General features: G+C 36.8%; 1 protein-coding gene across 3 annotated transcripts; it reads right to left on the reverse strand.

Moving 5' to 3' along the window:
* Positions 1–352: 352 nt before the first annotated feature.
* Positions 353–4,613, reverse strand: LOC125213711 (protein EARLY FLOWERING 5-like). 3 transcript variants are annotated; one of them, XM_048114396.2, is made up of 9 exons: positions 4,345–4,613; positions 4,068–4,161; positions 2,781–2,866; positions 2,615–2,664; positions 2,434–2,503; positions 2,261–2,342; positions 1,733–2,133; positions 1,049–1,573; positions 353–797 (listed from the first exon to the last, which is right to left on the reverse strand). In XM_048114396.2, the coding sequence occupies exons 1-9, from the start codon at positions 4,426–4,428 to the stop codon at positions 582–584; spliced, it is 1,608 nt and encodes a 535-aa protein (XP_047970353.1). In that variant the 5' UTR covers positions 4,429–4,613; the 3' UTR covers positions 353–581. The 3 variants fall into 3 exon arrangements, with proteins under 3 accessions (XP_047970353.1, XP_047970354.1, XP_047970355.1); XM_048114397.1 differs by lacking the exon at positions 4,345–4,613 and adding an exon at positions 3,140–3,230; XM_048114398.2 differs by lacking the exon at positions 4,345–4,613 and adding an exon at positions 3,542–3,628.
* Between the last annotated feature and the right edge of the window lie 8,616 nt (positions 4,614–13,229).

Raw genomic sequence — 13,229 nt, forward strand, 5'->3', positions numbered from 1 at the left:
TCTTGATTGGTTGAATGCATTAATACTGTTTCCTCATTCATCTCCCATGGAAGTTTATCCATATAATTCAAGGGTTTTATTTTTTTCAAACCACATGATGTCTTTTGTCGAGTACTCCTATAACATAGTTGGGTACATGTCAGATCAAATCTTAAAAGAACTAATTCTTGCACACTGATTCCAATGATTTTTTGTCTTTACCTCTTTTTAATATGATTACGATTTGCGACAATGTTTGACCGTGCACGAGCGAAATGTGTCATTGTCGTCATATTTGTGTTCCCACAAAAAAGTTTAGATCAAAATATTCTTTCGAGGCATTTACTAAAATTAATTGCAGGTGTAAGTACACTTTCTAAATTGCAAACCCTCTTTCAAAGTGAACATTGTGGGTACACATTTTGATGATAACAGTAGCAATTGAACGGCTATCACAAGGTGCAAAAAATTAAGCACAATTGGATGTGAGAACACAGTTAAATTGGTCAAGTTGAAGCTCATTGCCACACGAAGAGCCTTGAATCGCACAGCTTCCTCTTGTCGCATAATCCTACCGTACAAGCATTCTTAACGTATCTGGTTCAACTATCGAGAGCACCGAGTGCTTTCATGTCCTCCAGGAATGCCATGTATGAGTCATCGATACTTTGTGGTTTTGCTGCAGATGACGAGCCAGTGGATTGTTGCTTTGCAACTGGTGGAGCCACAATTGGCCGGTTGGAAGTTGTAGGGGTAGTTGTCTTTGGCTTCGCTTTAGGAAGTGCAGACTCTCTCCTGACTCGTACTGATGCCGGAACCTGCAAAATCACAATCTTCAGGTCAAGATTTCGTGGGACTACAGATATTCTCTACACAATAATGCAGAGTAGAGTGGAGAATGTCTTCATCTATCAAAAGATTTCACAGATAAAATGGACATAAAATTTGATGTTTCAGAACAACAGATTTAGGAGCTCTGGAAGACTCCCCTCAGTTTGCATAGAAAATGCTGTATTAAGGAAAAAAGGACACTATAAACGAGAAGCATTGCAGAAGCACATATACTCACCATAGCTGTAAGCTCAGGAGTATGCTGAGCCAGGGGCCTCTTTACGACAGTGGATGCAGCTGATTTGATGTATGATGGCTTCTGAGGAACAGTGTGTAAAGCAATAAAGCCTTCTTGTGAAATAGGAGGTGGGCCAGGTGGAAGCGGTGGTCTCATCATTGCTGGATGTGCTAGGGGAGGTCCGAAAGGTGGTCTTGGCAATAGTGGAGCCATGAGTCCAGGGTGACCAGGATGCCCAGGTACTCCAGGAGCAGAAAATGGGGGGTGCATATCAGCTGGTGGTGGCGGTGGAAAGCGTGTCATTCCTGGAGGAAGCATATCAGGCTGTAAACTTGACCCTATGGCAGCTCCAGGCATCTGAGGCTGTTGCCTTAATGGTGGTGGGGGAGGAGCCATTTTCAGAAGATCGTTAGGATCTATTCGAGCTTTTGCCTCTGACTCAGAAGATGAGCCTTCAGGCTGGGTATCACCCAACTTCACAGGCATTCCAATTGGTGGAGGCTGCAGAGGAAGGCTAGTAGGCATCTAAGAAAAAACCAGCAAGAAAAAGCCATCAGCTAAAAGATTCAGTACATAGACCCATTTTTATTAAGATGATTTATTAAAAACATAACGAAATATCCTGTCATCCAGATTTTGAAGATCTCCTACTCTCCTACACATAAATTTGATCGAAACATATACCAGAACTGGGTGCCTGGCAGCTGATTCTTCTGAATTTGCATTCTCACCGCCAGCAGTACCAGGGGGAGGTGGTTGGGAGGATGGCTGGATTGGTGGAGGTGGAGGAAGTGGAGGACGAACAGCAAGTAACTCCTTAGGCGGTGGGCCAGGTGGAGGAGGTGGAGGGGGCAAAGGGGGTGGAGGCAGTGATGATGTAATATCTCCCACTGCTGGATTTGGGGGCATTGGGGGAGGCGGCGGCAAAGGCAAAGACACAGGTAAACTAGTGCCTTCTCCAGAATCTAAGCCTGCACCAGGCAAAGGAGGTGGAGGAGGTGGAACAGGTAAGGTGCCATCCTCTGCTTCTGATTGTGATGATGATGCCACATTACTGGAGCTTTCTGGTAAAGGTATCCTTGGCCCTGCATACCCAATAAAGCAGCAAATTAGTAAAGTTTAAGAAGTAAATGGTGTGCAGAGTAAAACAAGCTTCTGGGAAGAAAGACAAGATCATGTTACTAGGGATGTAAGATAAAACCTATGACATACCTATTGATGATTTAAACATTGGAGGTTTTCCAGGAGGGGGAGCTCCAGAAGGATTCAGAGTCGGGTGATAATAAACTGAATCCTGCACAAACATGTTGCTAAAATGTCTCAGCAAATCAGAGCAAAAGAAAAGGTTCAATAAAAAAAATTTAGGAAAATTCAAGTAAACTTACTTCAGGTCTGGGATGTTTGGATCTTTCTTCCTCTTCTGCAGTAACTTGCCTTCGAACAGGTCCCAAATGACTGCAAAATATAATTGCATAGTCGAATTTATAGAGCAGAACCTCTTATGAACATCAGCAACTCAATAAAGAATTTTAATTAATTTTATATTGCAAGGTTAGGCTTCTTCACCTGAACATAACTGGTGTTTCACCTTTTTCCTTCATCTTTTCTTCATATTCCTTTACAACAAAAGAAAAAACATAGTTAATGTCATTCTACTTCAAAAAGGAAAGGGCATAAAATAAACTAAGAATTCATAATAAAGCACACTAAACAGCTTATAACAAGGAATTACCTTCCTCTTTTTCATCACGAGATTGAGTGTGTCTTCGAGTTGTCTCTTTTTGTGTTTTCTAGCTTTGTCCAGAGCACCATCTGCCTCTGAAAATAATAAAATAATGATTAAGATACCAAGTAGACAGTGTGAATTACCATCTCTCCCACGTAACAAAGTGAAAGAAAAAGAAAAAGTAGAATGTGTTTTTGGCAAAGGACTGCAGCAAATGTCACTTGGCATGCATGAACCAGCCAAGCTTAGAGTAAACATTAAAGTGAGAGAAACAAGAACATTGGCTAAAAAATTAGTCACTAACAGATTTATTGGGATGAACTAGCTGAAAAGGAACAAAGTCAATCGTACATAAATATACATACATTCTGGAAAACGTCACCAGAACTTTCACAAATTATTTGCGTAGAAAGAGTTGGATTCGTCTTGTGCATCATTAGATAACAAAAAGTGCAGCTGCAGCATGACAATGAGTAATTAAAGTACGGCCAATAACAGTATCAAAGACATCCAAGCTTAGTACATGTATCAAGAACCACAGAGAATGTTAAAAAGTATGAAGTATGGTTTTTCAACTTCTAAGAACTGAAACAAATAAAAGAAAATTTTCTTCTTCCAGACAATGAGCAAAAACAAGACATTCGACGAATATATTTTTGGTCTATTCGTTTTTTCTCGCTATATTAAACAAGCTAACTGGAGAAATGTAACCCAAAAAAAAGAGAACAAGCCAAGTGCTTGCTTATACCAAAGAATTGAGAGATTACTTTCTCTATATTTTGCAGGTCCTGAAGATGTGTAAACAAGTGCCAACTGCCGACCAAAACTTCATGCTTTGCATGTCTGTTTCAAACCTGGAGGCAATGCTAGCTTAAGTCCTAGTAGTAAGTGGTGACTGGAGAGGCAAGGTGGAGATCTAAGAACGAGCTTAACTTTCAAGAAGTGTCCAAAACAGGACAGAAAATACATCTACTTCCTTACTAAGTACTATATATCAAACTGAGCCACCTATTACTTCTGCTTTGTGATATATGAAATGAGAGAACAAGGATGCCATAAGTCTGATATCTATCAAAACGCGCTACCAGCTTCCGCCATAACCTCTTTGTCAGCGATAAAGTAGACCACATGTTGGTTACAAAACGTTTTATCATAAACACTCACCCTTTCTTAAATAACCTCAGTGACAAAGATCATCAACCTAAACCACAGCCTATATAAGCTAAAGAGGTACACTAACATAGAATCATGAGGCACCCAAAACAATGCAGCGACGGATTCCAAAAAACTTACTCATTGCTTCCAGCTTCTGAATCTGATCTTTCAGAGTGTCTGGATCCTTCTTCAAAATTCCAACTTCTCTTACCTTCTTCCTCTCCTTTTTATTCTGCTCGATGACATCAAAACAAACTTCAAAGCATTAGAACGAACAACTACCGTCGGCATTACTTAACCATCTGGCAACTCATCAAGCTAAAAGCAATAAAAAAAACAGGGTTTACATGCCCAATCATATTCCTCAGCAAATACATACGATAATTGTGCGAGAACAAATAGTGATCGAACTTACTCGCTTCAATTCCTTCTTCCGCAGCTCTTTGCGGTATGCATCGGTAGGGTTCATGGTTTTGCCTCCCTTCGTCGTCTTCACCATCTTGGCGGCTTTCTCGGTAGCAAAAATATAAATAAATCCTGAATTAGAATTCTCTCCTTGCCCTTCGTCTCTTCAATTAGGGTTTGCAGATCGATAGTTGCTGGTTCAAATTGCAGAAGGTTTTGCGATTTGGGGAAGAAGGAGAATGGGTTCGGCTTCGGCCTAAAAATTCATTTCTGAAATGGATAAATAATTAAATATGCACGTTTTCTTCTCTATCAATTTAAATTGTTACAGTGATTATTTTATTGAATGCCAAATTGCCAAAATAAATAGTACTCCTATTTCTTAATTCTTACCATTGTAATTGATTTAAAAACAAAAAAAAGGCATTGTAAAATACTAATAAATTTAAATCCTAGCTATTAATATAAAACATTAAGATAGTGGGGGGAGTGCTATATTGCTAACTCAATACCTAATTGCTAACTACAACTAAATAATAGTTATTAGATATTTAAATTAAGGGCCTAGATCATCAACTAAGAAATATCAATACGATCAACAAAAAACGTCAATAAAGTCATAGGATTAATTCCATAAAATATCAATAGGGATATTAATGTCAATTAACTACATGTTTAGTTATAACTAACTTTTAAAAGAAATCCCAAAACTTTAAATTTATATAACATATATCAAATTAAAGATAATTTTATAAGGATTCCAACGATATCATATATGCATATGTTCCGACGTCATTTTGAAAAAAAAAATCGAAATTTTTTCAATTTTTTCGTAAAGCAGAAATGTCAACATACTATATAAAATATGTCAATATAATACATGTAGAATGTCAATATAAGCAATGAGTTGACATTCTTAAAGCATCGTGTTGACATTCTCACAGCATTGTGTTGATATTTCCGAAACACTATATTGACATTTTCATCTAAAACCCTAATTTGGCGTTTTTTTTATCTTTTTTTATTTTATTAATAAAAACGAAAATTACACGTGGCAAATTGTAGACCACACGTTTTCTAAAATCCTATAAGCCTTAAATTAGTTGTAGTTAGCAATTAAATGATGAGTTAGCAATTGATCACTCCCCAGGCTAGACGTCCCCAAACCGAACCGGCCCAGCCGAACCGGCCCGGAACCGGGAACCGGAACCGCGGTGGCGGTTCGGAACCGGCTAGGGGGCGGCGGTTTAGGCGGGTCGGTTCAGGTTCGCACCAAAACGAGAACCGTAACCGCCGGTTAGGCGGTTCCGACAACTTTTCAGTGTTTAGGGTATAGGCATGCAGGCGTAGGGTGCAGAAACCGCCGGTTTCTGTCAGAAACCGTGTACCAAACCGGCGGTTTTCGCCCAAACCGGCGGTTCCGGCAGCTTTGCAGGCGGCAGAGGCTAGGGTTGCAGGCGTAGGGTGCAGAACGGCAGGCAAACCGGCGGTTTTTGTCAGAAGAACCGGCGGTTTACCGCCCAAACCGCCGGTTTTCGGCGAGAAACCGGCGGTTCGGCGGTTAAACCGGCCGTTTCAAAAATTCAATTTTTTTTTTTTTTTTTTTTTAAATTCTGATTTTTTCTCTTATAAATACCCCCCTTCCCCTTCATTTCTACTCACCCCATTCTTGTGTTAACAAGGATTTCTCTTCTCAATCTCACAATTTCTCTCATCTCTACCTCCATTCTCTCTAATTTGCTCAAGTTGTTGTTCTTATAATTTACTTCAATTGTCTATCATAATATCATTCCTCACTAGTCACTACTCACTACTATCATAATATCATACTCTCGTCTCTCTCTTTATTTTTCAATTTCCAAAATGTCTTCATCTCGTCGTGGTGGTGATCGGGGCAAGGGAATTGCCCAAGACCAAGATGAAAGTGGTCGTCGGAAATCAAGGCGCCCTAGCCGTCGTGAGGTTATGGATGAGGTTTCCCGATAAACCGCTATGCGTTTGCAAGTAAGTTGTTGGAAATTTTACAAATTCTATTTAAATTCATAACTATATATAATATATAAATTATTCTAGTTTTTTTTACTACACATTTATTTACAACTACACATTTATTTGTAGGCCGAAGAAGATCATAGGGCTGCCATGGTACTTAGCCATATGGGTGCCGGTGGTGGCGAAGGTTACGAGTCTTATCACTCTTATGGGAACATGCATTTATCATCCGACGACGACGATGGTAATGGTGGAACTGGAGGTGGAGGATCGGAACAATATCCTCCGACGAGCGCCGGACTAGTTGGTGAAAATGATGAAGCGCTTCCTCCTCCTCAAACTCAAACCGGGCGAGGTAAAACTAAGAAGGCGTTGAAATCGGATATTTTTGTTAAACATTATAAAAAAGTCCCGGTACTAGATGGAACCACTCAAGAAGAGACCGGTGAATTTGTGGCGTATTGTAACTATTGCGATAAATTCTACCCATTTTCGGCCGGTGGGGGCTATGGTACTCTCCATCGTCATTTAAAGACAAAGCATCCGATCGAATATGGGACCGCTAAATCCCAAACCCAACTAAACTTCCCGACCGGTGCGTCTGAAACAACAGGTACGCCTCTTTTTAAATATGATCATAAAGTCGCTCAAGATGCTATGGTTAGATGGGCTGCAATGAAGCATTTGCCTTTCAATTTTTTTGATGACAAAAAATATGAAGTCACTATGCAAACCGCTTTTAATGTGGGTGCTAAAAGAATACCCGCAACTTCACACCAAAGATCTAACAACAGACAATTTTTTGAAAAACAAAGAGAAGTAATACGTCTTTTGTCCACCCTGGGTCACAAAGTAAATATTTGCTCTGATGTGTGGACTGATGCTTTTAAAAGAAATTCTTATATGGGCATTACATTGATGGGGTTTGGTGCCCCTTGCACAGCGGAAGACTTGTACAAATAAATAAATCAGATACGGATCTATTTGACCGATTATGCGATTAATCAATTCACATGTTAAACAGATAATTGCATGCTAGAACGCAAATAATTCATGCTCATAGAAAGTAAATCCTAAAACATGAATTCTACGGTTTAGAGTTACCGATTTGATTCTCCAAAGAATCGTCGATTGCTCGCGCCTTCTCCACGTGATGATCTTCAATACTAGACCACGGATCTTCTGACTGGTTCCCGAACTGTATCTCGATATCAGGGTGGGCTGATCTTATCAAAATACTAGGACTCGAATAAAGAAGACAGAAGAAATCCTTTTGGGAAAAAGAGTAGAATTCGAAAATTCCTACAGCTGGGAAGCTGAAATTTTCGAAAATTACAAAAAATGAAATTGTGATAATTCTGTCTCCTTTATTCTCCTATTTATATTAAGTTCCTTTTAGGCCCAGACAGGGATCTATGGAAGGTTTTGGATATGGGCTCGCCCAATTAGCTTTTTACTAATTAAATTGAACCCACAATTTAATACAAGCTTATATTGGAATATTACGAGCAGCCACTACAGAAGTAATATTGAACTCTCCCCATCCAAATCCGAAATTATAAGTAATCCGGGTTTCCACTTTTATTATTTATTTCCCGCGCTTAAGATATAAATGTCCATTAATTAATCAATGTCTGCTATGGACTTAATTAATTAATATCTTATTAATTCCAAGAGTGGACATAGCAAGAAACATTTATTTATTATTCATAGAGTAATAAAACTCCAACTGGCCAGTTTTCCGAATAATAAAACCTTGTTCGAGCTCCTCTTGAGGACATTATCAAACGAGACTCACCTCGTGCATGTTTCAACATAATAGCAATCCTAGCACCGCTAGATATTAATCACCACTACCCAATATATCAGGATTATTGGGTTACGAAAAACCCGCACCATTTGATAAGTCAAAGTAGTGCATAATCAATACCGTATGCTCAATGCTAACATATGTAGATTAAGAAATAACATTTTATCAAGACCTAGTCTTTCAGTAGATAGCATAAAGATACGTCTTGCTGTTAGATCCGTTCAGTGCTATACCACACCAATGTCATCTTATTTCAGTAAGGCTTAGAAATATGCGGACTGACATTGCAACCTTTCACGATAGGTAGTCTAAGCCTATCTAGGTTGTGAAATTCTTCTTTTTCTTTTGCAAAGCATTGCATAGATCTGACCGTGTTACCTTAAAGTGGACGACGCCCACAACCGGTCTACTAAGCAAAAGACTTAGACTTTGTTTACTTCTTATGCATTTAAATGTTTATAAAACATCTTATAAATGCACAAGCAAACACAATGTAATAATAATAGTGATTCTATTCGTGCGGAACTGCTCGAATAATACTGAATCAGGTTAAAAGTGGATTATAGAGTTTTACGTATACAAGCAAGATTCTATTCGAGCGAAACTTGCTCGAAACATGCTTTTCAGTATACCAAACCTAACAATCTCCCACTTATACTCAAAACATGCTTTCGAGTATACCCACTGCCAAAAACTCTCCCACTTATACACAAAGCAGGTATTGATACTAGATATATCGAACTACCATTCATTTCACTAAGTGAAAGAAAAATCTGCTTGGTAGTTCTCTGATTATATCTTTGTCACCATAATGTCTTTGCTGCGTACTTGCTCTTTAATTAATATCATCCCCATATGTGATTGCTTAGCTTAATAAACTCGTGTGTCCTTTGAGTTAGCCTTCACTAGAGTAATTAAATATAATACTCATAGGCATACTCAAACTTACGATTAAAGCTATTAGGAAGATATTCCTAAGGTAAACACATAATCAAAGGATAACTTACTCGATCACTGATTAGTAATAAAACTAAGACAGTGTAACCTCAAGGACATTACATGAATGACTGGTAAACTAGAATATAGTTACTAGTCTTTCTCAAGCACTAGGGTATATTCATTACCTCAATCAAAATCCTTTGCCATGGTTATTATGATATATACTTGCTATGCAAAAGCACAACTAATATCAAACTTAGTACACACTATAGCATACATGAGACAACTATCTCCGAAACTAGTCTCATAATTCTTGATCTCACTAAGCGTCAAATGACACTTGACTAGAGACAAGACAATTCCACCTTGAAAGGTATAAACCTTTTCATGGAATTTCTAATGCTTAAATGTTCCAAGCAATGTGTAGATATAGGATTCCTAAGAGAATCTCAACATTCTTTCTAGCAATCTTAAAAGGACTTAGATGCTAAGAATGTAATTAGTTTCTCTTAAATCATTTATCTTTAACTGGGTAGACAACCAGTTTCCTACGCTAGATGCCAATCTTAGTTGTTTGCAACTTTTGTAGATTCATCATTGTAGAGTACCAATAATTCCATATGTAATGCACTTTCAACTTCCTTGTGCTTACAGCACTGTTAAGGACACAAGTCAAATTCCAAATATTTGACAATTTTGATAAAATGCATATACTATGATTTAGATGCTTGCCTAAGACCACGAAGGTCTATATGAGCTTCCAATCATGCGTTTCTTGCCCTTAATTACATATCTATTAGAATGTTCTAGTAGATGATTTCCTCAAGACTTCTATTTATAGAAGGCTGTCTAGACAATCATAATACATATATTCTAATTTATGTAAGTTCTAATAGACAATAGGATCGAATAAATCCTGGCACAACGATAGCGAGAAGATAATTCTCTTTGGGCATAACCCATTGTCATTGTCTAGCCATTTAAGATCCATATTTACACTTGCAAATATACTAGCTCCCACTGACTGACACAGCCTATAGGTAGTTTTGCAAGTCTTGTAAAACATGTTGTCTATCTTAGATTGTAGTTTGAAATCTATCACCTTTTCAAAGATGAATATCCAAATGAACCAATACTACATTGTAGTTAAAGGGATTATGTTCAAGTTGATCTAAGACTGAGTCTTACGACACTCTTAGACCCATGAACTTGTTGTGTTCCAGTGGAACGCTCCCACTACGATATGGTTCTTACAATCTTAGGTACTGAAGTTGATTTTATTAGTGCAAAAGTTTCTAATGGTATGACTTCTTGGTAATGTGGAAAATCCGATATCTCTCTCTTTATTTTGAGAGTTATCACGCTGTTAGGCTTGTAGTTCATCTCTTGATCTTCATACAAGAATTATATCTTTGAAGATTACAGAACTTATAACCTTACATCATTTGGGACAAACCTTAAAACATGCCTCAGTACTCAACTCCAATTTCTTGGACACTTTTCCAACACGTGTTGGAACAACATTCCACCTTGAGATGTGCTAGACTAGAGACGCTCTAGTCCACAACTCGTGTTTTGTAGAAGGTACTGATGTTGGTAGTTTCTTTAATGTTTATCCCATCAATGATAAGATTTTAATGAGTACAACTCATCACTTAATCAAACTTGTCTTAGAAAGACTTTGATTCCTTCTTACATAACTATCCCATTCATTAGATGAATGCTTGGATTCGTTAATGGAGATTAGACTCCCACTACTGATCATAACCCTTTGCTCGTCTCCTTATGGTGTAAACCATTAAGACTTGCTAGTCTTTCTATGTTGCACTTCTATAAGTATTCTGAATCTCTTGAAAAATCAAATGATTCTAACTCAAAGTGCATTAAACAGACTTTCTCAACTGTCAAGCTATTTAACGAAATGTTAAAATCTTGATAGTCTAGATCAGTTCGAACAATTTCTAAGTATTTTCTTGGCCTTAAGACTAAGAGCAATAAATACTTTATCATTCAATGATTAAGAAGTTGATGTGTTGTTGAATACTCAACCTTGTCGCAATTATATTATTTTAATACTATGATGCCTTAAGCATCAACCATAAAACAATAGTTGAGCATTAATAGCTCCCACTGCAACAAAAACCTAACTGGATCAAGATCTCTTATTTAGAAGTTGCATTGTCATGTAAGTCATTGTCCTTCTATAAAATAGGTCAATCCAACTCACAAAGCATCTTTTCTCGCTTTAAACAAACATTGATGACAATCCAGGCTCTCCCATTTCCATATCTAGTCTTTTGTTCAAATGAACTAGGACTTAAGAAAAATGCAGCCTTTATGAATTCGTCATCTATCATGTTACTTTCCTCTAATAGTAACACAACGACTATTATTCTGAAGATTTTCTACTTTTCAGTTAAACCTTCTTATAGTCATTTCTTGTTACTTTAGGCGATGACTTGTGTCAGAAACTATTTAAGTGATCAAAAGATCCTCAAAACATTCTGTCACTTTAGGATATTCCAATCGAATCATCTTGACAGATTCTATTGATATCCATCTTTCATTGTCATTAACCAAGACTTGTCGAGCTACTTAAAGGAAAATAGCTTGACCTTATTCCTCAAAGAGTTTGTCAAGTACATGCATAATGCATTCTTGAACATTCTTCGTGGAATTATGTCGAGGAAATGGAGGACATGAATCATTTGAGTATAAACTTCAAGCTTTCAGCTATGAGAATCTTATCCACTTTCGTTTTCGGTCTACATAATTTAGGCATTCGAGTTTACTTTCTATAAGGATCGCAGACAAATATTAAAAGACATAATGAAGATTTGGCAAATAAACTTATTATCACATACTCATGCTCAATACATAATCACAAATAACCACAAAACAATTATGTATCTTACAACTGCAAAATTAATAAATTGTATCCTCCTCTGGAGGTTAATACGCATTAAAATTTTGACAATTTTACTGGTCACAACACCAACGCATCAATAGCTTCCTCCTCTGGAGGTTGACACGCCTAATGCTGCCTAAGCGCGACCATCAGATTTAGCATTACAGAATTTTATTTCTACAACACACTCCCATAACAATGTTCATGTGTTGATAACAAAATCAAGCTATCTCATAAATTCTGATTGAACCCTGAAACTCGCAGTTCCTTAGGATTATTGTCCCCACTCTGCAGGTGGCAATAATATTGGGAACCACTTTCTAGTTCATTCTATTTATTATGTGAGAAGTCTGCCCTTATGAACTTACTGTTTTCGTAGGATTATTGTCCCTACTCTGTAGGTGGCGATAATATTAGAAAATCAGCTTCACAAAATTTTACAGTCCAACCGATGGAGACCATATACAACGCACTTGTTGTAATCATCACTTAGATATTTTTATATGGTTTTTGCATAATTATCACATAAGCAGATAAAGCAGATAATCCACTTAAAATAGATAAACACCAAATAAACAGATAAATCCATCTAATGCATGGCATTTAAACACAGGATAATTATCGACAATTATTTAATCTAGTCAAGGGAGAATTAATTAAATAATTAAGTTTTATATTGGATCATAATTATCCAATTACTGATAGGATTTATCAAGATAGAGTTAACTATCTAAATCCATTTAGGATTATTCAAGATTTTATTTCGATAAAATCAAATCCTACAATTCAAGATAACGTTGATCTAAGATTATCATTATTTAAATCGTACTAGGGTATTACTAGATAGAATCAGTTCCATCATTATCCATAAGATAAAAATAAATTCCTATCAACCAAGATTTGTACAAATCTTAATTCTATTTAGAATAGACATCCAGAATATATCAAACATTACTTAGGATTTCTTAGATAAATAAATTTATCTAAATCCAATTAATTAAGGATCTCTTATATATCATCTTTATCCTAATCTATCTAGGATATACATCCAAAAGATAAGGATAACTTGGATTAATTCTTATTTTAATCCATCTAAGATTTGTCTTAATAGAATTAAATCTATTCAAATCTATAGGATAAAATAAATTAATATAAATGTTTATCCTAATTCATCTAGGATTTATCTTGAAATAAATCCATACAAATCCATAGAATAAGATAATATTATATTATAATCATTCAAATC

Source organism: Salvia hispanica, chromosome 3, assembly GCF_029641045.1.
Source record: "Salvia hispanica isolate PSC_SH4W2 chromosome 3, Shi_PSC_v1, whole genome shotgun sequence".
Classification (NCBI taxonomy): Eukaryota; Viridiplantae; Streptophyta; class Magnoliopsida; order Lamiales; family Lamiaceae; genus Salvia; species Salvia hispanica.

What these genes read in the sequence shown, in the direction of transcription:
- LOC125213711 (XM_048114396.2), bottom strand. Translation starts at nt 4,428, where the DNA reads ATGGTGAAGACGACGAAGGGAGGCAAAACCATGAACCCTACCGATGCA. An exon ending in GGAAGAAGGAATTGAAGCGA is followed by an intron (nt 4,162 to 4,344) that starts GTAAGTTCGATC and finishes GTCATCGAGCAG; the next exon opens with AATAAAAAGGAGAGGAAGAA. An exon ending in TCGTGATGAAAAAGAGGAAG is followed by an intron (nt 2,665 to 2,780) that starts GTAATTCCTTGT and finishes TTTGTTGTAAAG; the next exon opens with GAATATGAAGAAAAGATGAA.